This window comes from Bombina bombina, chromosome 9, assembly GCF_027579735.1.
Source record: "Bombina bombina isolate aBomBom1 chromosome 9, aBomBom1.pri, whole genome shotgun sequence".
Classification (NCBI taxonomy): domain Eukaryota; kingdom Metazoa; phylum Chordata; class Amphibia; order Anura; family Bombinatoridae; genus Bombina; species Bombina bombina.
In genome coordinates this window covers 266518141-266545543 of record NC_069507.1, presented here as the reverse complement: position 1 = coordinate 266545543, position 27403 = coordinate 266518141, and the positions used below count along the sequence as shown (strand labels likewise).

General features: G+C 49.4%; 1 protein-coding gene across 1 annotated transcript in view; it reads left to right on the top strand.

Annotated features, from left to right (window-relative positions):
- Nucleotides 1–27403, top strand: part of LOC128640574 (alpha-2-macroglobulin-like) — a 222341-nt gene that overhangs the window by 103633 nt on the left and 91305 nt on the right. The window contains exon 21 of the mRNA XM_053693045.1: nt 1695–1923. Within this exon, the coding sequence (XP_053549020.1) occupies nt 1695–1923 (229 nt within the window). The remainder of the gene's footprint in view (nt 1–1694; nt 1924–27403) is intronic.

Sequence of the window (27403 nt, the reverse complement as noted above, 5' to 3'; positions counted from 1 at the left end):
ACACAACACACTGGCACAGCACACTGACACAGCACACAGTACACTGACACAACAAACTGACACATCACTCTGACACAACACACAGCACACTGACACAGCAAACTGACACAACACACAGCACACTGACACAGCACACTGACAAAACACAGAGCACATTTATACAACACACAATAGACTGACCCAACACACAGCACACTGATAAAGCTGACTGACATAGCACACAGCACACTGACACAGCACACAACAGACTGATAAAGCACACTCGCAAAGCAGACTGGCACAACACACAGCACACTCACACAGCACAATGACAAAGTACACTGACACAAAACAAAGTACATTTACACAACACACAGCACACTGATACAGCACACTGATAAAACACACAGCACACTAGCACACGCACACAGGCACAACACACTCGCACAGAACACTCAAACAGCAAACAGTACAATGACAAAGCACACTGTCACAACACACAGCACAATCACAAAGCACACAGCACACTGACACAACACAGAGCACATTTACACAGCACACAGGCACAACACACTCACACAGCACACGCACACAGCACAAGGACAAAGCACACTGAGACAACACACAGAACAATGACAAAGCACACAGCACAATGACAAATCACACAGCACAGTAGCACACTCACACAGCACACAGGCACAATACACTCACACAGCAAACAGCACAATGACAAAGCACACTGTCACAACACACAGCACAATGACACAGCACAATGACACAACACATAGCACACTAGCACACTCACACAGCACACAGGCACAACACACTCACACAGCACACGCACAATAACAGAGCACACAGCACAATGACACAATACACAGCACACTCACGCAGCACACAGTCACAACACACTGACACAGCACACGCACACAGCACAATGACAAAGCACACTGACACAACACACAGCACAGTGACAAAGCACACAGAACAATGACACAACACACAGCACACTGACAAAATACATAGCACACTGACACAACACACAGAACAATGACACAATACAGAACAATGACACAATACACAGCACCCTAGCACAGCACACAGGCACAACACACTCACACAGCACACACACACACACACATCACAATGACAAAGCACACTGACACAACACACAGCACAATGACAAAGCACACAGCACAATGACACAGCACACAGCACACTGACACAACACATAGCACACTAGCACACTCACACAGCACACAGGCACAACACACTCACACAGCACACGCACACAGCACAATAACAAAGCACACTGACACAACACACAGCACAATGACAAAGCACACAGCACAAAGACACAATACACAGCACACTCACACAGCACACAGGCACAACACACACACAGCACACGCACACAGCACAATGACAAAGCACAATGACACAGCACACTGACAAAATACACAGCACACTGACACAACACACAGCACAATGACAAAGCACACAGCACAATGACACAATACACAGCACACTAGCGCACTCAAACAGCACGCAGGCACAACACACTCACACAGCACACACACACAGCACAATGACAAAGCACACAGCACAATGACACAACACAACAAACTGACAAAATACACAGCACACTGTCACAACACACATCACACAGACACGTTACCACAGTCTGTGACATTACATTGTGCTTTATCTGACAGTGAGAGTGGGCTCGCTAGTGAAACAGAGACCGTTCCAGACACCATAACCTCGTGGGAAGGCTCCATGTTCTGTGTGTCCCCAAATGGCTTCGGGATGACAAACAAAGCTACAGAATTCATCGTGTTTCAGCCCTTTTTTGTGGAGTTGACTCTTCCTAATTCCATCATTAGAGGAGAGAAGCTAGAACTGAGGGCCGTGGTGCTTAATCATATGGACAAAGACATCAAGGTGAGCCACTGACAGTATGCTCTGCTCTGTGTATAACACACCAAGCTGACAGTATGCTCTCCTCTGTGTATAACACACCAAGCTGACAGTATGCTCTGCTCTGTGTATAACACACCAAGCTGACAGTATGCTCTCCTCTGTGTATAATACACCAAGCTGACAGTAGGCTCTCCTCTGTGTATAACACACCAAGCTGACAGTATGCTCTCCTCTGTGTATAACACACCAAGCTGACAGTATGCTCTCCTCTGTGTATAATACATCAAGCTGACAGTATGCCCTCCTCTGTGTATAATACACCAAGCTGACAGTAGGCTCTCCTCTGTGTATAACACACCAAGCTGACAGTATGCTCTCCTCTGTGTATAATACACCAAGCTGACAGTATGCTCTACTCTGTGTATAATACACCAAGCTGACAGTATGCTCTCCTCTGTGTATAATACACCAAGCTGACAGTAGGCTCTCCTCTGTGTATAACACACCAAGCTGACAGTATGCTCTCCTCTGTGTATAATACACCAAGCTGACCGTATGCTCTCCTCTGAGTATAACACACCAAGCTGACAGTATGCTCTCCTCTGTGTATAGCACACCAAGCTGACAGTATGCTCTCCTCTGTGTATAATACACCAAGCTGACAGTATGTTCTCCTCTGTGTATAACACACCAAGCTGACAGTATGCTCTCCTCTGTGTATAGCACACCAAGCTGACAGTATGCTCTCCTCTGTGTATAATACACCAAGCTGACAGTATGTTCTGCTCTGTGTATAACACACCAAGCTGACAGTATGCTCTCCTCTGTGTATAACACACCAAGCTGACAGTATGCTCTCCTCTGTGTATAACACACCAAGCTGACAGTATGCTCTCCTCTGTGTATAACACACCAAGCTGACAGTATGCTCTCCTCTGTGTATAACACACCAAGCTGACAGTATGCTCTCCTCTGTGTATAACACACCCGGCTGACAGTATGTTCTCCTCTGTGTATATCACACCGAGCTGACAGTATGCTCTCCTCTGTGTATATCACACCGAGCTGACAGTATGCAGTGAACTGTATATAGTTCACAAAGCTGACAGTATGCTCTGCATTGTGTATAACTCACTTGGCTGCCTGCTCTGCACTGTGTATAACACACCTGCCTGCCTGCCTGCTCTGCAATGTGTATAACACACCTGGCTGCCTGCCTCCACTGCCTGTGAATAACACACCTGGCTGCCTGCCTGCTCTGCACTGTGCATAACACACCTGGCTGCCTGTCTGCTCTGCACTGTGTATAACACACCTGGCTTCCTGCCTGCTCTGCACTGTGTATAACACACCTGGCTGCCTGCTCTGCCTGTGCTGCCCTGTGTATAACACACCTGGCTGCCTGTCTGCTCTGCACTGTGTATAACACACCTGGCTGCCTGTCTGCTCTGCACTGTGTATAACACACCTGGCTGCCTGTCTGCTCTGCACTGTGTATAACTCACCTGCCTGCCTGCTCTGCACTGTGTATAACACACCTGGCTGCCTGCCTGCTCTGCACTGTGTATAACACACCTGGCTGCCTGTCTGCTCTGTACTGTGTATAACACACCTGGCTGCCTGCCTCCACTGCACTGTGTATAACACACCTGTCTGCCTGCTCTGCACTGTGTATAACGCACCTGGCTGCCTGCCTGCCTGTCTGCTCTGTACTATGTATAACACACCTGACTGCCTGTCTGCTCTGCACTGTGTATAACACACCTGACTGCCTGTCTGCTCTGCACTGTGTATAACATACCTGACTGCCTCTCTGCTCTGCACTGTGTATAACACACCTGGTTGCCTGTCTGCTCTGCACTGTGTATAACACACCTGGCTGCCTGTCTGCTCTGCACTGTGTATAACACACCTGACTGCCTGTCTGCTCTGCACTGTGTATAACACACCTGCCTGCCTGCTCTGCACTGTGTATAACACACCTGACTGCCTGCCTGCACTGCACTGTGTATAACACACCTGCCTGCTCTGCACTGTGTATAACACACCTGCCTGCACTGCACTGGGTATAACATACCTGCCTGCTCTGCACTGTGTATAACACACCTGACTGCCTGACTGCACTGTGTATAACACACCTGACTGCCTGTCTGCTCTGCACTGTGTATAACACACCTGACTGCCTGTCTGCTCTGCACTGTGTATAACACACCTGGCTGCCTGTCTGCTCTGCACTGTGTATAACACACCTGTCTGCCTGTCTGCTCTGCACTGTGTATAACACACCTGGCTGCCTGCCTGCACTGTGTATAACACACCTGTCTGCCTGTCTGCTCTGCACTGTGTATAACACACCTGGCTGCCTGCCTGCCTGCCTGCACTGCGTATAACACACCTGGCTGCCTGTCTGCTCTGCACTGTGTATAACACACCTGTCTGCCTGCTCTGCACTGTGTATAACACACCTGGCTGCCTGGCTGCTCTGCACTGTGTATAACACACCTGGCTGCCTGCTCTGCACTGTGTATAACACACCTGGCTGCCTGTCTGCTCTGTGCTGTGTATAACACACCTGTCTGCCTGCTCTGCACTGTGTATAACACACCTGGCTGCCTGGCTGCCTGTCTGCCTGCCTGCTCTGCACTGTGTATAACACACCTGTCTGCCTGTCTGCTCTGCACTGTGTATAACACACATGACTGCCTGTCTGCTCTGCACTGTGTATAACACACCTGGCTGCCTGTCTGCTCTGCACTGTGTATAACACACCTGTCTGCTCTGCACTGTGTATAACACACCTGTCTGCTCTGCACTGTGTATAACACACCTGGCTGCCTGCCTGCACTGTGTATAACACACCTGGCTGCCTGGCTGCTCTGCACTGTGTATAACACACCTGTCTGCCTGCTCTGCACTGTGTATAACACACCTGGCTGCCTGCTCTGTACTGTGTACAACACACCTGGCTGCCTGTCTGCTCTGCACTGTGTATAACACACCTGGCTGCCTGTCTGCTCTGCACTGTGTATAACACACCTGCCTGCTCTGCACTGTGTATAACACACCTGCCTGCTCTGCACTGTGTATAACACACCTGACTGCCTGTCTGCTCTGCACTGTGTATAACACACCTGGCTGCCTGCCTGCACTGCGTATAACACACCTGGCTGCCTGTCTGCTCTGCACTGTGTATAACACACCTGGCTGCCTGTCTGCTCTGCACTGTGTATAACACACCTGTCTGCCTGCTCTGCACTGTGTATAACACACCTGGCTGCCTGTCTGCTCTGCGCTGTGTATAACACACCTGTCTGCCTGCTCTGCACTGTGTATAACACACCTGGCTGCCTGCCTGCTCTGCACTGTGTATAACACACCTGGCTGCCTGGCTGCTCTGCACTGTGTATAACACACCTGGCTGCCTGTCTGCTCTGCACTGTGTATAACACACATGACTGCCTGTCTGCTCTGCACTGTGTATAACACACCTGGCTGCCTGGCTGCTCTGCACTGTGTATAACACACCTGTCTGCTCTGCACTGTGTATAACACACCTGGCTGCCTGCCTCCACTGCCTGTGAATAACACACCTGGCTGCCTGCCTGCTCTGCACTGTGTATAACACACCTGGCTTCCTGCCTGCTCTGCACTGTGTATAACACACCTGGCTGCCTGCTCTGCCTGTGCTGCCCTGTGTATAACACACCTGGCTGCCTGTCTGCTCTGCACTGAGTATAACACACCTGGCTGCCTGTCTGCTCTGCACTGTGTATAACACACCTGGCTGCCTGTCTGCTCTGCACTGTGTATAACTCACCTGCCTGCCTGCTCTGCACTGTGTATAACACACCTGGCTGCCTGCCTGCTCTGCACTGTGTATAACACACCTGGCTGCCTGTCTGCTCTGTACTGTGTATAACACACCTGGCTGCCTGCCTCCACTGCACTGTGTATAACCCACTTGACTGCCTGCTCTGCACTGTGTATAACGCACCTGGCTGCCTGCCTGCCTGTCTGCTCTGTACTGTGTATAACACACCTGACTGCCTGTCTGCTCTGCACTGTGTATAACACACCTGACTGCCTGTCTACTCTGCACTGTGTATAACATACCTGACTGCCTCTCTGCTCTGCACTGTGTATAACACACCTGGCTGCCTGTCTGCTCTGCACTGTGTATAACACACCTGGCTGCCTGTCTGCTCTGCACTGTGTATAACACACCTGACTGCCTGTCTGCTCTGCACTGTGTATAACACACCTGCCTGCCTGCTCTGCACTGTGTATAACACAACTGACTGCCTGCCTGCACTGCACTGTGTATAACACACCTGCCTGCTCTGCACTGTGTATAACACACCTGCCTGCACTGCACTGTGTATAACATACCTGCCTTCTCTGCACTGTGTATAACACACCTGACTGCCTGACTGCACTGTGTATAACACACCTGACTGCCTGTCTGCTCTGCACTGTGTATAACACACCTGACTGCCTGTCTGCTCTGCACTGTGTATAACACACCTGGCTGCCTGTCTGCTCTGCACTGTGTATAACACACCTGTCTGCCTGTCTGCTCTGCACTGTGTATAACACACCTGGCTGCCTGCCTGCACTGTGTATAACACACCTGTCTGCCTGTCTGCTCTGCACTGTGTATAACACACCTGGCTGCCTGCCTGCCTGCCTGCACTGCGTATAACACACCTGGCTGCCTGTCTGCTCTGCACTGTGTATAACACACCTGGCTGCCTGCTCTGCACTGTGTATAACACACCTGGCTGCCTGTCTGCTCTGCACTGTGTATAACACACCTGTCTGCCTGCTCTGCACTGTGTATAACACACCTGGCTGCCTGTCTGCTCTGTGCTGTGTATAACACACCTGACTGCCTGCTCTGCACTGTGTATAACACACCTGGCTGCCTGGCTGCCTGCCTGCTCTGCACTATGTATAACACACCTGGTTGCCTGTCTGCTCTGCACTGTGTATAACACACATGACTGCCTGTCTGCTCTGCACTGTGTATAACACACCTGGCTGCCTGTCTGCTCTGCACTGTGTATAACACACCTGTCTGCTCTGCACTGTGTATAACACATCTGTCTGCTCTGCACTGTGTATAACACACCTGGCTGCCTGCCTGCACTGTGTATAACACACCTGGCTGCCTGGCTGCTCTGCACTGTGTATAACACACCTGTCTGCCTGCTCTGCACTGTGTATAACACACCTGGCTGCCTGCTCTGTACTGTGTATAACACACCTGGCTGCCTGTCTGCTCTGCACTGTGTATAACACACCTGTCTGCCTGCTCTGCATTGTGTATAACACACCTGACTGCCTGCCTGCCTGCACTGCACTGTGTATAACACACCTGCCTGCTCTGCACTGTGTATAACACACCTGCCTGCTCTGCACTGTGTATAACACACCTGACTGCCTGACTGCACTGTGTATAACACACCTGACTGCCTGTCTGCTCTGCACTGTGTATAACACACCTGGCTGCCTGCCTGCACTGCGTATAACACACCTGGCTGCCTGTCTGCTCTGCACTGTGTATAACACACCTGGCTGCCTGCCTGCACTGCGTATAACACACCTGGCTGCCTGTCTGCTCTGCACTGTGTATAACACACCTGGCTGCCTGTCTGCTCTGCACTGTGTATAACACACCTGTCTGCCTGCTCTGCACTGTGTATAACACACCTGGCTGCTTGTCTGCTCTGCGCTGTGTATAACACACCTGTCTGCCTGCTCTGCACTGTGTATAACACACCTGGCTGCCTGTCTGCTCTGCACTGTGTATAACACACATGACTGCCTGCCTGCTCTGCACTGTGTATAACACACCTGGCTGCCTGTCTGCTCTGCACTGTGTATAACACACCTGTCTGCTCTGCACTGTGTATAACACACCTGGCTGCCTGCCTGCACTGTGTATATCACACCTGGCTGCCTGTCTACTCTGCACTGTGTATAACACACCTGTCTGCCTGCTCTGCACTGTGTATAACACACCTGGCTGCCTGCCTGCTCTGCACTGTGTATAACACACCTGGCTGCCTGGTTGCTCTGCACTGTGTAAAACACACCTGTCTGCCTGCTCTGTACTGTGTATAACACACCTGGCTGCATGTCTGCTCTGCACTGTGTATAACACACCTGTCTGCCTGCTCTGCACTGTGTATAACACACCTGTCTGTCTGTATGCTCTGCACTGTGTATAACACACCTGTCTGCCTGCCTGCTCTGCACTGTGTATAACACACCTGGCTGCCTGCCTGCCTGCTCTGCACTGTGTATAACACACCTGCCTGCCTGCCTGCTCTGCACTGTGTATAACACACCTGACTGCCTGTCTGCTCTGCACTGTGTATAACACACCTGACTGCCTGTCTGCTCTGCACTGTGTATAACACACCTGCCTGCCTGTCTGCTCTGCACTGTGTATAACACACCTGGCTGCCTGTCTTCTCTGCACTGTGTATAACACACCTGTCTGCTCTGCACTGTGCATAACACACCTGGCTGCCTGCCTGCACTGTGTATAACACACCTGGCTGCCTGTCTGCTCTGCACTGTGTATAACACACCTGTCTGCCTGCTCTGCACTGTGTATGACACACCTGGCTGCCTGGCTGCTCTGCACTGTGTATAACACACCTGTCTGCCTGCTCTGCACTGTGTATAACACACCTGTCTGCCTGTCTGCTCTGCACTGTGAATAACACACCTGGCGGCCTGCCTGCTCTGCACTGTGTATAACACACCTGCACGCTCTGCACTGTGTATAACACACCTGCCTGCCTGTCTGCTCTGCACTGTGTATAACACACCTGGCTGCCTGCCTGCTCTGCACTATGTATAACACACCTGGCTGCTCTGCACTGTGTATAACACATCTGTCTGCCTGCCTGCTCTGCACTGTGTATAACACACCTGGCTGCCTGACTGCTCTGCACTGTGTATAACACACCTGGCTGTCTGCCTGGACTGCACTGTGTATAACACACCTGACTGCCTGTCTGCTCTGCACTGTGTATAACACACCTGACTGCTTGTCTGCTCTGCACTGTGTATAACACACCTGGATGCTTGTCTGCTCTGCACTGTGTATAACACACCTGGCTGCCTGCCTGCTCTGCACTGTGTATAACACACCTGACTGCCTGTCTGCTCTGCACTGTGTATAACACACCTGGCTGCCTGTCTGCTCTGCACTATGTATAACACACCTGACTGCCTGTCTGCTCTGCACTGTGTATAACACACCTGACTGCCTGTCTGCTCTGCACTGTGTATAACACACCTGCCTGCCTGCCTGCTCTGCACTGTGTATAACACACCTGGCTGCCTGCCTGCCTGCTCTGCACTGTGTATAACACACCTGGCTGCCTGTCTGCTCTGCACTGTGTATAACACACCTGACTGCCTGTCTGCTCTGCACTGTGTATAACACACCTGCCTGCCTGCCTGCTCTGCACTGTGTATAACACACCTGACTGCCTGCCTACCTCCACTGTGTATAACACACCTGTCTGCCTGCTCTGCACTGTGTATAACACACCTGGCTGTCTGCCTGCTCTGCGCTGTGTATAACACACCTGCCTGCTCAGCACTGTGTATAACACACCTGTCTGCCTGCTCTGCACTGTGTATAACACACCTGCCTGCCTGCTCTGCACTGTGTTTATCACACCTGCCTGCCTGCTCTGCAGTGTGTATAACACACCTGCCTGCCTGCTCTGCACTGTGTATAACACACCTGTCTGCCTGCCTGCTCTGCACTGTTTATAGCACACCTGTCTACCTACCTGCTCTGCACTGTGTATAACACACCTGCCTGCCTGCTCTGCACTGTGTATATTCAGTGATGTGCAGTCACTAGAGGCAGGTGAGGCAGTGCTTCACCTCTCATATGGGCAAAAATATATATTTTTTTATTGGCTTTAAAAAAAAAATAATTCTCTCAGCTATATGTTGTGCAATGGAGAGGCACAAGCAGGTCTGCCCACCATTACACAACATACTGCGCCATCTACTGGATGAAAGTGGTTAAGATCATTGCATGGCCCATTAACTGCTTATTTGAGGCAGTCCTATTTGGGCTGAACCAATCCAGTGAGAGGCATTAGTAAGTGGAACTTAGGGTTGGGGCTGGATGTTAAATCATATAAAACAAAACAAAAACGGAAAAAAATAACTTATATATTTTGTTGCTGTCCTGTGAACCTGCAAGCTTTGCTAAAGTGAAAAAGAGGGTTCTGTTCTTCCCCTCTAAGTGCAGTGGAATGTGCCACTGTCACTTCCTGAATCCTTACAGAGCAGGAAGAGAGGCACAGAGAGCAGTGTTTTAGCCACATCTTATTAAAGTAAGATTTTACTGAAAGGGATTCTGTTAGTGAAAATGATAATTTAATGAATGTGGTTTAGTGTTTTTTTACTCTTTTACAGCAAAGGATTGTTTTTGTATTTTGTTTACTCAAACTTTACACCCACTAACTTAGCAGCTTGCCTCTGTACTTCACACTAAATTATAGACTCATTTTCTGAACTCTTTGTAGCTCTGCTGTTTTATTACTTTAAAATGCAGTGGTCCCTCTCCCCCCCCCCCCCCCTTGTGTGTGTGTGTGTGTGTCTCTCTCTCTATCTATCCATCTCTCTCCTTATGTGTTGTTCTCCCCCATGGTCTCTTTCTCTCTCTGTCTCTCTTCCTCCCCCTCTGACTCTCATCCCTTATGTGTCTCTCTAACCCTCTGTGTGTGATTGTGTCTCTCTCTCTCTCTCTCTCTCTCTCTCTCTAACCCTCTGTGTGTGATTGTGTCTCTCTAACCCTCTGTGTGTGATTGTGTCTCTCTTTCTCTCTCTAACCATCTGTGTGTGATTGTGTCTCTCTTTCTCTCACACCCTCTGTGTGTGATTGTGTCTCTCTCTCTTTCTCTCTCTCTAACCCTCTGTGTGTGATTGTGTGTGTCTCTCTCTCTCTCTAACCCTCTGTGTGTGATTGTGTCTCTCTAACCCTCTGTGTGTGATTGTGTCTCTCTTTCTCTAACCTTCTGTGTATGATTGTGTCTCTCTCTCTTTCTCTCTCTCTCTAACCCTCTGTGTGTGATTGTGTCTCTCTCTCTCTCTCACCCTCTGTGTGTGATTGTGTCTCTCTCTCTCTCACCTTCTGTGTATGATTGTGTCTCTCTTTCTCTCTAACCCTCTGTGTGTGATTGTGTCTCTCTCTCTAACCCTCTGTGTGTTATTGTGTCTCTCTCTTTCTCTCTCTCTCTAACCCTCTGTGTGTGATTGTGTGTCTCTCTCTCTTTCTCTCTAACCCTCTGTGTGTGATTGTGTCTCTCTCTTTCTCTCTCTCTAACCCTCTGTGTGTGATTGTGTTTCTTTCTCTCTCTCACCCTCTGTGTGTGATTGTTTCTCTCTCTCTCTCTCTAACCCTCTGTGTATGATTGTCTCTCTCTCTCTCTCTCTCTCTCTAACCCTCTGTGTGAGATTGTGTGTCTCTCTCTTTCTCTCGCTCTCTAACCCTCTGTGTATGATTGTGTCTCTCTCTATTTCTCTCTCTCTCTAACCCTCTGTATGTGATTGTGTCTCTCTTTCTCTCTCTCTAACCCTCTGTGTGTGATCGTGTCTCTCTTTCTCTAACCCTCTGTATGTGATTGTGTCTCTCTTTCTCTCTAACCCTCTGTGTGTGATTGTGTCTCTCACTCTTTTTATTTCTCTCTCTCTAACCCTCTGTGTGTGATTGTGTCTCTCTCTTTCTCTCTCTCTAACCCTCTGTCTGTGATTGTGTCTCTCTCCCTCTAACCCTCTGTGTGTGATTGTGTCTCTCTCTCTTTCTCTCTAACCCTCTGTGTGTCTCTTCCCCCCGTCTCTCTCTCTCCCTCTCCCCCCGAGTGCTTTTCTGTGTTTCTGTCTACCTTTTATTTATTTAATTAATGAATTGGTAGTGCCATCTGATGGTGTGGCTTTATTTAAAGGGGTGGGGTCAAGCGCCCCACCATCTTTAAATTTCACCAGCCGCCACTGGATCAAGACATTTTTATATTTACTGAATAATGAAAGAATCTATAAGCATAATTTGCAGCATTAAAGTAAAAAGTATGTTTTAAACATATTTTAATGGGCATGGATTTCTAGATCTCATAATCAGAGCAAGCATTGTGTTATCTGGCAAGAGTTTGTTACAATCCTTTTAGACTAAAATCAGATGTTTACTAAGTTGACCAGTTTTCCAAGACACCATTTAAAGGGACATGAAACCCATATGCAAATTTAAATAACTTTCCAATTTACATCTAATATCTAATTTTCTTCATTCTTTTGATATCCTTTGTTGAAAATCATATCTAAATATGCTCAGTAGCTGCTGATTGGTGGCTGCACATAGATACCTCATGTGATTGGCTCACCCATGTGCATTGCTATTTCTTCAACAAAGGATATCTAAAGAATGAAGGCGTATCCTAGCCACTGCCTCACCAGCCTCTGGCGTCACTGCACGTCACTGGTGTATAACACACCTGCCTGTCTGCTCTGCACTGTGTATAACACACCTGGCTGCCTGCTCTGCACTGTGTATAACACACCTGGCTGCCTGCCTGCTCTGCACTGTGTATAACACACCTGGCTGCCTGCCTGCCTGTTCTGCACTGTGTATAACACACCTGCCTGTCTGCTCTGCACTGTGTATAACACACCTGACTGCCTGTCTGCTCTGCACTGTATATAACACACCTGGCTGCCTGCCTGCTCTGCACTGTGTATAACACACCTGGCTGCCTGCCTGCTCTGCACTGTGTATAACACACCTGGCTGCCTGCCTGCCTGAACTGCCTGTGTATAACACACCTGGCTGTCTGCTCTGCACTGTGTATAACACACCCAGCTGCCTGCCTGCCTGCCTGCTCTGCACTGTGTATAACACATCTGGCTGCCTGCCTGCCTGCACTGCACTGTGTATAACACACCTGGCTGCCTGCCTGCACTGCACTGTGTATAACACATCTGGCTGCCTGCCTGCCTGCTCTGCACTGTGTATAACACATCTGGCTGCCTGGCTGCCTGCACTGTGTATAACACACCTGGCTGCCTGTCTGCTCTGCACTGTGTATAACACACCTGGCTGCCTGTCTGCTCTGCACTGTGTATAACACACCTGTCTGCCTGTCTGCCTGCACTGTGTATAACACACCTGGCTGCCTGTCTGCTCTGCACTGTGTATAACACACCTGACTGCCTGTCTGCTCTGCACTGTGTATAACACACCTGACTGCCTGTCTGCTCTGCACTGTGTATAACACACCTGACTGCCTGCCTGCTCTGCACTGTGTATAACACACCTGGCTGCCTGCCTGCCTGCTCTGCACTGTGTATAACACACCTGGCTGCCTGTCTACTCTGCACTGTGTATAACACACCTGACTGCCTGTCTGCTCTGCACTGTGTATAACACACCTGTCTGCCTGCCTGCTCTGCACTGTGTATAACACACCTGTCTGCCTGTCTGCTCTGCATTGTGTATAACACACCTGACTGCCTGCCTGCTCTGCACTGTGTATAACACACCTGACTGCCTGCCTACCTCCACTGTGTATAACACACCTGTCTGCCTGCTCTGCACTGTGTATAACACACCTGGCTGTCTGCCTGCTCTGCGCTGTGTATAACACACCTGCCTGCTCAGCACTGTGTATAACACACCTGCCTGCCTGCTCTGCAGTGTGTATAACACACCTGCCTGCCTGCTCTGCACTGTGTATAACACACCTGTCTGCCTGCCTGCTCTGCACTGTGTATAACACACCTGCCTGCCTGCTCTGCAGTGTGTATAACACACCTGCCTGCCTGCTCTGCACTGTGTATAACACACCTGGCTGTCTGCCTTCTCTACACTGTGTATAACACACCTGGCTGCCTGCCTGCACTGCACTGTGTATAACACACCTGCCTGCCTGTCTGCTCTGCACTGTGTATAACACACCTGGCTGCCTGTCTGCTCTGCACTGTGTATAACACACCTGCCTGCCTGCTCTGCACTGTGTATAACACACCTGGCTGTCTGCCTGCTCTACACTGTGTATAACACACCTGGCTGCCTGCCTGCACTGCACTGTGTATAACACACCTGGCTGCCTGCCTGCTCTGCACTGTGTATAACACACCTGGCTGCCTGCCTGCTCTGCACTGTGTATAACACACCTGGCTGCCTGCCTGCCTGTTCTGCACTGTGTATAACACACCTGCCTGTCTGCTCTGCACTGTGTATAACACACCTGACTGCCTGTCTGCTCTGCACTGTATATAACACACCTGGCTGCCTGCCTGCTCTGCACTGTGTATAACACACCTGGCTGCCTGCCTGCTCTGCACTGTGTATAACACACCTGGCTGCCTGCCTGCCTGAACTGCCTGTGTATAACACACCTGGCTGTCTGCTCTGCACTGTGTATAACACACCCAGCTGCCTGCCTGCCTGCCTGCCTGCTCTGCACTGTGTATAACACATCTGGCTGCCTGCCTGCCTGCACTGCACTGTGTATAACACACCTGGCTGCCTGCCTGCACTGCACTGTGTATAACACATCTGGCTGCCTGCCTGCCTGCTCTGCACTGTGTATAACACATCTGGCTGCCTGGCTGCCTGCACTGTGTATAACACACCTGGCTGCCTGGCTGCTCTGCACTGTGTATAACACACCTGGCTGCCTGTCTGCTCTGCACTGTGTATAACACACCTGTCTGCCTGTCTGCCTGCACTGTGTATAACACACCTGGCTGCCTGTCTGCTCTGCACTGTGTATAACACACCTGACTGCCTGTCTGCTCTGCACTGTGTATAACACACCTGACTGCCTGTCTGCTCTGCACTGTGTATAACACACCTGACTGCCTGCCTGCTCTGCACTGTGTATAACACACCTGGCTGCCTGCCTGCCTGCTCTGCACTGTGTATAACACACCTGGCTGCCTGTCTACTCTGCACTGTGTATAACACACCTGACTGCCTGTCTGCTCTGCACTGTGTATAACACACCTGTCTGCCTGCCTGCTCTGCACTGTGTATAACACACCTGTCTGCCTGTCTGCTCTGCATTGTGTATAACACACCTGACTGCCTGCCTGCTCTGCACTGTGTATAACACACCTGACTGCCTGCCTACCTCCACTGTGTATAACACACCTGTCTGCCTGCTCTGCACTGTGTATAACACACCTGGCTGTCTGCCTGCTCTGCGCTGTGTATAACACACCTGCCTGCTCAGCACTGTGTATAACACACCTGCCTGCCTGCTCTGCAGTGTGTATAACACACCTGCCTGCCTGCTCTGCACTGTGTATAACACACCTGTCTGCCTGCCTGCTCTGCACTGTGTATAACACACCTGCCTGCCTGCTCTGCAGTGTGTATAACACACCTGCCTGCCTGCTCTGCACTGTGTATAACACACCTGGCTGTCTGCCTTCTCTACACTGTGTATAACACACCTGGCTGCCTGCCTGCACTGCACTGTGTATAACACACCTGCCTGCCTGTCTGCTCTGCACTGTGTATAACACACCTGGCTGCCTGTCTGCTCTGCACTGTGTATAACACACCTGCCTGCCTGCTCTGCACTGTGTATAACACACCTGGCTGTCTGCCTGCTCTACACTGTGTATAACACACCTGGCTGCCTGCCTGCACTGCACTGTGTATAACACACCTGGCTGCCTGCCTGCTCTGCACTGTGTATAACACACCTGGCTGCCTGCCTGCTCTGCACTGTGTATAACACACCTGTCTGCCTGCCTGCCTGCCTGCCTGCTCTGTGCTGTGTATAATACACCTGCCTGTCTGGCTGCTCTGCACTGTGTATAACACACCTGGCTGCCTGCCTGCTCTGCACTGTGTATAACTCACCTGCCTGCCTGCTCTGCATTGTGTATAACACACCTGGCTGCCTGCCTGCTCTGCACTGTGTATAACACACCTGGCTGCTCTGCACTGTGTATAACACACCTGGCTGCTCTGCACTGTGTATAACACACCTGGCTGCCTGTCTACTCTGCACTGTGTATAACACACCTGACTGCCTGTCTGCTCTGCACTGTGTATAACACACCTGACTGCCTGCCTACCTCCACTGTGTATAACACACCTGTCTGCCTGCTCTGCACTGTGTATAACACACCTTGCTGTCTGCCTGCTCTGCGCTGTGTATAACACACCTGCCTGCTCTGCACTGTGTATAACACACCTGTCTGCCTGCTCTGCACTGTGTATAACACACCTGCCTGCCTGCTCTACACTGTGTTTAACACACCTGCCTGCCTGCTCTGCAGTGTGTATAACACGCCTGCCTGCCTGCTCTGCACTGTGTATAACACACCTGTCTGCCTGCCTGCTCTGCACTGTTTATAACACACCTGTCTACCTACCTGCTCTGCACTGTGTATAACACATCTGGCTGCCTGCCTGCCTGCTCTGCACTGTGTATAACACATCTGGCTGCCTGTCTGCCTGCACTGTGTATATCACACCTGGCTGCCTGGCTGCTCTGCACTGTGTATAACACACCTGGCTGCCTGCCTGCTCTGCACTGTGTATAACACACCTGTCTGCCTGTTTGCCTGCACTGTGTATAACACACCTGGCTGCCTGTCTGCTCTGCACTGTGTATAACACACCTGGCTGCCTGTCTGCTATGCACTGTGTATAACACACCTGGCTGTCTGCCTGCTCTACACTGTGTATAACACACCTGGCTGCCTGCCTGCACTGCACTGTGTATAACACACCTGGCTGCCTGTCTGCTCTGCACTGTGTATAACACACCTGGCTGCCTGCCTGCTCTGCACTGTGTATAACACACCTGGCTGCCTGCCTGCTCTGCACTGTGTATAACACACCTGTCTGCCTGCCTGCCTGCCTGCTCTGCGCTGTGTATAATACACCTGCCTGTCTGGCTGCTCTGCACTGTGTATAACACACCTGGCTGTCTGCCTGCTCTGCACTGTGTATAACTCACCTGCCTGCCTGCTCTGCACTGTGTATAACTCACCTGCCTGCCTGCTCTGCACTGTGTATAACACACCTGGCTGCCTGCTCTGCACTGTGTATAACTCACCTGCCTGCCTGCTCTGCACTGTGTATAACTCACCTGCCTGCCTGCTCTGCACTGTGTAAACACACCTGACTGCCTGCTCTGCACTGTGTATAACTCACCTGCCTGCCTGCTCTGCACTGTGTATAACACACCTGGCTGCTCTGCACTGTGTATAACACACCTGGCTGCCTGTCTACTCTGCACTGTGTATAACACACCTGACTGCCTGTCTGCTCTGCACTGTGTATAACACACCTGACTGCCTGCCTACCTCCACTGTGTATAACACACCTGTCTGCCTGCTCTGCACTGTGTATAACACACCTTGCTGTCTGCCTGCTCTGCGCTGTGTATAACACACCTGCCTGCTCTGCACTGTGTATAACACACCTGTCTGCCTGCTCTGCACTGTGTATAACACACCTGCCTGCCTGCTCTGCACTGTGTTTAACACACCTGCCTGCCTGCTCTGCAGTGTGTATAACACACCTGCCTGCCTGCTCTGCACTGTGTATAACACACCTGTCTGCCTGCCTGCTCTGCACTGTTTATAACACACCTGTCTACCTACCTGCTCTGCACTGTGTATAACACACCTGCCTGCCTGCTCTGCACTGTGTATAACACACCTGCCTGTCTGCTCTGCACTGTGTATAACACACCTGGCTGCCTGCTCTGCACTGTGTATAACACACCTGGCTGCCTGCCTGCTCTGCACTGTGTATAACACACCTGGCTGCCTGCCTGCCTGCTCTGCACTGTGTATAACACACCTGCCTGTCTGCTCTGCACTGTGTATAACACACCTGCCTGCCTGCTCTGCAGTGTGTATAACACACCTGCCTGCCTGCTCTGCACTGTGTATAACACACCTGGCTGTCTGCCTTCTCTACACTGTGTATAACACACCTGGCTGCCTGCCTGCACTGCACTGTGTATAACACACCTGCCTGCCTGTCTGCTCTGCACTGTGTATAACACACCTGGCTGCCTGTCTGCTCTGCACTGTGTATAACACACCTGCCTGCCTGCTCTGCACTGTGTATAACACACCTGGCTGTCTGCCTGCTCTACACTGTGTATAACACACCTGGCTGCCTGCCTGCACTGCACTGTGTATAACACACCTGGCTGCCTGCCTGCTCTGCACTGTGTATAACACACCTGGCTGCCTGCCTGCTCTGCACTGTGTATAACACACCTGTCTGCCTGCCTGCCTGCCTGCTCTGTGCTGTGTATAATACACCTGCCTGTCTGGCTGCTCTGCACTGTGTATAACACACCTGGCTGCCTGCCTGCTCTGCACTGTGTATAACTCACCTGCCTGCCTGCTCTGCATTGTGTATAACACACCTGGCTGCCTGCCTGCTCTGCACTGTGTATAACACACCTGGCTGCTCTGCACTGTGTATAACACACCTGGCTGCTCTGCACTGTGTATAACACACCTGGCTGCCTGTCTTCTCTGCACTGTGTATAACACACCTGACTGCCTGTCTGCTCTGCACTGTGTATAACACACCTGACTGCCTGCCTACCTCCACTGTGTATAACACACCTGTCTGCCTGCTCTGCACTGTGTATAACACACCTTGCTGTCTGCCTGCTCTGCGCTGTGTATAACACACCTGCCTGCTCTGCACTGTGTATAACACACCTGTCTGCCTGCTCTGCACTGTGTATAACACACCTGCCTGCCTGCTCTACACTGTGTTTAACACACCTGCCTGCCTGCTCTGCAGTGTGTATAACACGCCTGCCTGCCTGCTCTGCACTGTGTATAACACACCTGTCTGCCTGCCTGCTCTGCACTGTTTATAACACACCTGTCTACCTACCTGCTCTGCACTGTGTATAACACATCTGGCTGCCTGCCTGCCTGCTCTGCACTGTGTATAACACATCTGGCTGCCTGTCTGCCTGCACTGTGTATATCACACCTGGCTGCCTGGCTGCTCTGCACTGTGTATAACACACCTGGCTGCCTGCCTGCTCTGCACTGTGTATAACACACCTGTCTGCCTGTTTGCCTGCACTGTGTATAACACACCTGGCTGCCTGTCTGCTCTGCACTGTGTATAACACACCTGGCTGCCTGTCTGCTATGCACTGTGTATAACACACCTGGCTGTCTGCCTGCTCTACACTGTGTATAACACACCTGGCTGCCTGCCTGCACTGCACTGTGTATAACACACCTGGCTGCCTGTCTGCTCTGCACTGTGTATAACACACCTGGCTGCCTGCCTGCTCTGCACTGTGTATAACACACCTGGCTGCCTGCCTGCTCTGCACTGTGTATAACACACCTGTCTGCCTGCCTGCCTGCTCTGCGCTGTGTATAATACACCTGCCTGTCTGGCTGCTCTGCACTGTGTATAACACACCTGGCTGTCTGCCTGCTCTGCACTGTGTATAACTCACCTGCCTGCCTGCTCTGCACTGTGTATAACTCACCTGCCTGCCTGCTCTGCACTGTGTATAACACACCTGGCTGCCTGCTCTGCACTGTGTATAACTCACCTGCCTGCCTGCTCTGCACTGTGTATAACTCACCTGCCTGCCTGCTCTGCACTGTGTAAACACACCTGACTGCCTGCCTGCTCTGCACTGTGTATAACTCACCTGCCTGCCTGCTCTGCACTGTGTATAACACACCTGGCTGCTCTGCACTGTGTATAACACACCTGGCTGCCTGTCTACTCTGCACTGTGTATAACACACCTGACTGCCTGTCTGCTCTGCACTGTGTATAACACACCTGACTGCCTGCCTACCTCCACTGTGTATAACACACCTGTCTGCCTGCTCTGCACTGTGTATAACACACCTTGCTGTCTGCCTGCTCTGCGCTGTGTATAACACACCTGCCTGCTCTGCACTGTGTATAACACACCTGTCTGCCTGCTCTGCACTGTGTATAACACACCTGCCTGCCTGCTCTGCACTGTGTTTAACACACCTGCCTGCCTGCTCTGCAGTGTGTATAACACACCTGCCTGCCTGCTCTGCACTGTGTATAACACACCTGTCTGCCTGCCTGCTCTGCACTGTTTATAACACACCTGTCTACCTACCTGCTCTGCACTGTGTATAACACACCTGCCTGCCTGCTCTGCACTGTGTATAACACACCTGCCTGTCTGCTCTGCACTGTGTATAACACACCTGGCTGCCTGCTCTGCACTGTGTATAACACACCTGGCTGCCTGCCTGCTCTGCACTGTGTATAACACACCTGGCTGCCTGCCTGCCTGCTCTGCACTGTGTATAACACACCTGCCTGTCTGCTCTGCACTGTGTATAACACACCTGACTGCCTGTCTGCTCTGCACTGTGTATAACACACCTGGCTGCCTGCCTGCACTGCCTGTGTATAACACACCTGGCTGTCTGCTCTGCACTGTGTATAACACACCTGCCTGCCTGCCTGCTCTGCACTGTGTATAACACATCTGGCTGCCTGCCTGCACTGCACTGTGTATAACACACCTGGCTGCCTGCCTGCACTGCACTGTGTATAACACATCTGGCTGCCTGCCTGCCTGTCTGCCTGCTCTGCACTGTGTATAACACATCTGGCTGCCTGTCTGCCTGCACTGTGTATAACACACCTGGCTGCCTGTCTGCTCTGCACTGTGTATAACACACCTGGCTGCCTGCCTGCCTACTCTGCACTGTGTATAACACACCTGTCTGCCTGTCTGCCTGCACTGTGTATAACACACCTGGCTGCCTGCCTGCACTGCACTGTGTATAACACACCTGCCTGCCTGTCTGCCTGCACTGTGTATAACACACCTGGCTGTCTGCCTGCTCTACACTGTGTATAACACACCTGGCTGCCTGCCTGCACTGCACTGTGTATAACACACCTGCCTGCCTGTCTGCTCTGCACTGTGTATAACACACCTGGCTGCCTGTCTGCTCTGCACTGTGTATAACACACCTGGCTGCCTGCCTGCTCTGCACTGTGTATAACACCCCTGGCTGCCTGCCTGCCTGCTCTGCACTGTGTATAACACACCTGTCTGCCTGCCTGCTCTGCGCTGTGTATAATACACCTGCCTGCCTGGCTGCTCTGCACTGTGTAAACACACCTGACTGCCTGCCTGCTCTGCACTGTGTATAACTCACCTGCCTGCCTGCTCTGCACTGTGTATAACACACCTGACTGCCTGTCTGCTCTGCACTGTGTATAACACACCTGGCTGCCTGCCTGTCTGCTCTGCACTGTATATAACTCACCTGCCTGCCTGCTCTGCACTGTGTATAACACACCTGTCTGCTCTGCACTGTATATAACACACCTGTCTGCTCTGCACTGTGTATAACACACCTGTCTGCTCTGCACTGTGTATAACACACCTGCCTGCTCTGCACTGTGTATAACACACCTGGCTGCCTGTCTGCTCTGCACTGTGTATAACACACCTGGCTGCCTGTCTGCTCTGCACTGTGTATAACACACCCGGCTGCCTGTCTGCTCTGCACTGTGTATAACACACCTGGCTGCCTGCCTGCACTGCACTGTGTATAACACACCTGCCTGCTCTGCACTGTGTATAACACACCTGGCTGCCTGCCTGCACTGCACTGTGTATAACACACCTGGCTGCCTGCCTGCACTGCACTGTGTATAACACACCTGTCTGCTCTGCACTGTGTATAACACACCTGCCTGCTCTGCACTGTGTATAACACACCTGGCTGCCTGCCTGCACTGCACTGTGTATAACACACCTGGCTGCTTGCCTGCACTGCACTGTGTATAACACACCTGGCTGCCTGTCTGCTCTGCACTGTGTATAACACACCCGGCTGCCTGTCTGCTCTGCACTGTGTATAACACTGGAAATAGTGGCAACGGTGTTAGTTTAAGCAAATATCAACCCCTTCATAATATAGTATGCTGAAATAATAGTAGATATATAATCTATTCAGTATTCATTATATACCAGTTAGTATCACTGGTGAAGTGTAGGAGAAGGGGGGTGCTGACTGTCTGATAGATATATAGGTACAAAAAAGAGAGAGAGAAGTTTGACAGTACCCAGCACTCACAAAACACTATATAGTAACAGTATGCATTGAAAACCGGATTGTGTCCAGAACTGGTTATTAAAACGTAACTTTTACTAATGATAGAATAAAATAAAAAAGGTTGGTAAATAGTACCAAATGTATAACATAAATATGTGAGACATACATTTAAAACTTAGATTAAGAAACAGATCAGGACTGTGTGTGTGAGACTTCAAAAACAGAATTACTTCCCTGGGTAATAGTTCAAATACACCGTAACCCTCAGGGCTCAGAGAATACACGGATTGCTCTAAAGCTAATCTAAAAAGGGGATTGACCCCAACAACATTACCTAATCTGAGCAATACTGGTACCTAGAGCAGGAGAGGAAACGGTTTATAAATGACTGATTAAGGAAGGCAATTGCCACATCAATATAAGCTTAGAAAAGTCCCAGGTAAACACAAATTAGCAAGTCTCATGCACACAGACAAGGCCTGATGTACATTTCGCCGCTAGCACGGCTTTCTCAGAGGCTAACCAGAGTCAGGGCCCCAACCCGGTATTTGTATCGTCATTGACCAATAGAAATTGGTTCTAAGCACACACCTCTAGATGCAGCCTATCACAAGAGGCTTAATGTAATTGGTTAAAGATTCATCACATGATCGTATCAAGCAGGTGTCAGGATAGTAACATGTTGAAACAATTTTGTGATATAAGGTATTAGATATTTGCTACATTGTTTCAAAATCAAGAATAGGTGTCAGGAGCATTGAAAGATGACAGCAACCATGCATAAATCCTCTCCATGTATGTTGATAGAAAATTTGATTGCGTTTTTCAAAAAAAGAGATCATAAGAGAATTATGTCAACATCCTTCCTATATCACACGAATGTAAATACTCTATTGATGTAGAAAAAATAAATAAATAAAACCTCTCCATGTATATTGATAGAAAATTTAAATTTATTTAAGTTTTAATTGCGTTTTTCAAAAAACGATCATGAGAGAATGATGTCAAAAATCATTCACAAATTGACTTAAATAAGACACACTCATCTTATCTGTCAGAGCAAAGAGTAATGTTAACACGAATAAGTATATTGACTCTATTGAGACGGAGTCTTCTTGTGTGTCCCTAATAGATTAAGTGCATAAAATAGCTTGATATTAAAAATCTATATGTAAGATTTATGAATAATATCACGTAATGCGTATCACATTTCAAATAGCAAACCAAAAAAGGGGGGGACATTGTTTGCAATATTTCAGCCAATATTATCACTATAGTGCAGATCCTGCCCATTAGTGGATTGACCAAATTTAATTGCGTTTTTCAACAAACGATAATAAAAGAATAATGTCAACACTAATCCACCAATTGACTTAAATTGAACATACTATTCTTATTTATAAAAGCAAAGAGTATTGTTTCTTATGCCTCTCCGTGTATATTGATAGAAAGTTTAAATTTTAATTGCGTTTTTCGAAAAACGATCATGAGAGAATGATGTCAAAACTCATTCACAAATTGACTTAAATCAGACACACTCTTCATATCTGTCAGAGCAAAGAGTAATGTTAACACAAATAAGTATACTGTATTGACTCTATTAAAACGAAATCTTATTGTGTGTCCCTAGTAGATTAAGTGCATAAAATAGCTTGATATCAAAAATCTGTATGTAAGATTTATGAATAATTTCACGTAATGCGTATCACATTTCAAATAGCAAACCAAAAAAGGGGGGACATTGTTTGCAATGTTTCAGCCAATATTATCACTATAGTGCAAATCCTGCCCATTAGTGGATTAACCAAATTTAATTGCGTTTTTCAACAAACGATAATAAGAGAATAATGTCAACACTAATCCACCAATTGACTTAAATTGAACACACTATTCTTATTTATAAAAGCAGAGTATTGTTATGCAATCATAAGATGAAATATGCTAAAGTATATCTCTTATTACAGTGGTTATAGTTATAATTTATTTTGTACTGTAATTTCCCAAACGTCATCTGCTACAAGTATAGGACTATCATTCGTGCCAGTATGGTAGTTTATCCCTATATGGGTTATTACAGTAGTGTTACTGTTCCTTCTGTCATGGATTATTGATCTATATGCACATAAAAAGTCACCTATTGTTCATTTACAGGAATGCCGCAAATCCATCCTGTTCGTTAATCCCATTGGGTGTAAGGGTATTAAGCCAAAAAATCCAGCGGCATTCAGATTGGAGCAGCATTTGTTCTATATCTCCTCCTCTTATGCCTGGTTTTATAACCTGTAATACAGAGACTTTTAGTCGTGGTCTAGGACCATGTTTCTTTAGGTAATGTCTTGCTACCGGAGTGAGTGTTTTATTTTTACCTATATCAGTAATGCAATTTTTAATGCTATTGATATGTTCACCTATTCTGGTGCGTAGTTCTCTGGTCGTAATACCCACATATCTCAAACCACATTCACACAGTAAACAGTAGACCACATTTTTGGTCCTACAATTAGCGAAACCAAGCATCCGTTTGGTTCCAGCACGTGTAGAAAATTCTCTTTCATCATGTATATATTCGCAGAAGCTACATGAGCCACAAGCATAAGTTCCACATAATCTTTTGGTACTTGGTTTTTTCCTAATAAAATGACTCTGTACCAGTTTGTTCCCTATTGTTGGTGCTCTGCGCCAGCTGGTGTTAATTCTTTGGCCTATACAATTAGCCAAAACTGGATCTGATTTCAAGATGTTAACATGTTTATTAAGTATCTCATGAATGTGCTGATGTTCTGAGTTGTAGGTTGTAACAAATCTTACAGTATCATCAAGTTTTGTGTTTTTCTTTTTAGGTATGAGTAAGGAGTCTCTTGAGGTTCTTTTGGCACGTTGGAATGCCAATCTTATAATTTTTCTTGTGTAACCTCTCTCCCTCAGACGAAATTTGAGCTCTTTCGCTCTTTTCATGAAAACAACATCATCTGTACAATTCCTCCGGATTCTGAGGAATTCCCCAGTAGGAATTGCTCTTTTAGTTTGTGTAGTATGACAGCTGTCATATTGTAGCAAAGAATTTGTTGCTGTCTTTTTTCTAAATAGATCAGTTTTCAGCATATTTCTCTCATCTTTATAGATCATGACATCCAAGAATTCAACTTCGGACTCGCTTGTATTATAGGTCAATCTTAAATTTAGATCATTAGTAGTGTATAACACACCTGGCTGCCTGCCTGCACTGCACTGTGTATAACACACCTGCCTGCTCTGCACTGTGTATAACACACCTGGCTGCCTGCCTGCACTGCACTGTGTATAACACACCTGGCTGCCTGCCTGCACTGCACTGTGTATAACACACCTGCCTGTTCTGCACTGTGTATAACACACCCGGCTGCCTGTCTGCTCTGCACTGTGTATAACACACCTGGCTGCCTGTCTGCTCTGCACTGTGTATAACACACCTGGCTGCCTGTCTGCTCTGCACTGTATATAACACACCTGGCTGCCTGCCTGCACTGCACTGTGTATAACACACCTGCCTGTCTGCTCTGCACTTTGTATAACACACCTGGCTGCCTGCCTGCACTGCACTGTGTATAGCACACCTGCCTGCCTGTCTGCTCTGCACTGTGTATAACACACCTGGCTGCCTGTCTGCTCTGCACTGTGTATAACACACCTGGCTGCCTGCCTGCTCTGCACTGTGTATAACACACCTGTCTGCCTGCCTGCTCTGCACTGTGTATAACACACCTGCCTGCTCTGCACTGTGTATAACACACCTGTCTGCTCTGCACTGTGTATAACACACCTGGCTGCCTGCCTGCTCTGCGCTGTGTATAACACACCTGGCTGCCTGCTTGCTCTGCACTGTGTATAACACACCTGACTGCCTGCCTGCTCTGCACTGTGTAAACACACCTGACTGCCTGCCTGCTCTGCACTGTGTATAACTCACCTGCCTGCCTGCTCTGCACTGTGTATAACACACCTGGCTGCTCTGCACTGTGTATAACACACCTGGCTGCTCTGCACTGTGTATAACACACCTGGCTGCCTGTCTACTCTGCACTGTGTATAACACACCTGACTGCCTGTCTGCTCTGCACTGTGTATAACACACCTGACTGCCTGCCTACCTCCACTGTGTATAACACACCTGTCTGCCTGCTCTGCACTGTGTATAACACACCTTGCTGTCTGCCTGCTCTGCGCTGTGTATAACACACCTGCCTGCTCTGCACTGTGTATAACACACCTGGCTGCCTGCTCTGCACTGTGTATAACACACCTGGCTGCCTGCCTGCTCTGCACTGTGTATAACACACCTGGCTGCCTGCCTGCCTGCTCTGCACTGTGTATAACACACCTGGCTGCCTGCCTGCTCTGCACTGTGTATAACAGACCTGGCTGCCTGCCTTCCTGCTCTGCACTGTGTATAACACACCTGCCTGTCTGCTCTGCACTGTGTATAACACACCTGACTGCCTGTCTGCTCTGCACTGTGTATAACACACCTGGCTGCCTGCTTGCTCTGCACTGTGTATAACACACCTGGCTGCCTGCCTGCTCTGCACTGTGTATAACACACCTGGCTGCCTGCCTGCACTGCCTGTGTATAACACACCTGGCTGTCTGCTCTGCACTGTGTATAACACACCTAGCTGCCTGTCTGCTCTGCACTGTGTATAACACACCTGGCTGCCTGTCTGCTCTGCACTGTGTATAACACACCTGGCTGCCTGCTCTGCACTGTGTATAACACACCTGGCTGCCTGCCTGCTCTGCACTGTGTATAACACACCTGGCTGCCTGCCTGCCTGCTCTGCACTGTGTATAACACACCTGCCTGTCTGCTCTGCACTGTGTATAACACACCTGACTGCCTGTCTGCTCTGCACTGTGTATAACACACCTGGCTGCCTGCTTGCTCTGCACTGTGTATAACACACCTGGCTGCCTGCCTGCCTGCTCTGCACTGTGTATAACACACCTGGCTGCCTGCTCTGTACTGTGTATAACACACCTGGCTGCCTGTCTGCTCTGCACTGTGTATAACACACCTGTCTGCCTGCTCTGCATTGTGTATAACACACCTGACTGCCTGCCTGCCTGCACTGCACTGTGTATAACACACCTGCCTGCTCTGCACTGTGTATAACACACCTGCCTGCTCTGCACTGTGTATAACACACCTGACTGCCTGACTGCACTGTGTATAACACACCTGACTGCCTGTCTGCTCTGCACTGTGTATAACACACCTGGCTGCCTGCCTGCACTGCGTATAACACACCTGGCTGCCTGTCTGCTCTGCACTGTGTATAACACACCTGGCTGCCTGCCTGCACTGCGTATAACACACCTGGCTG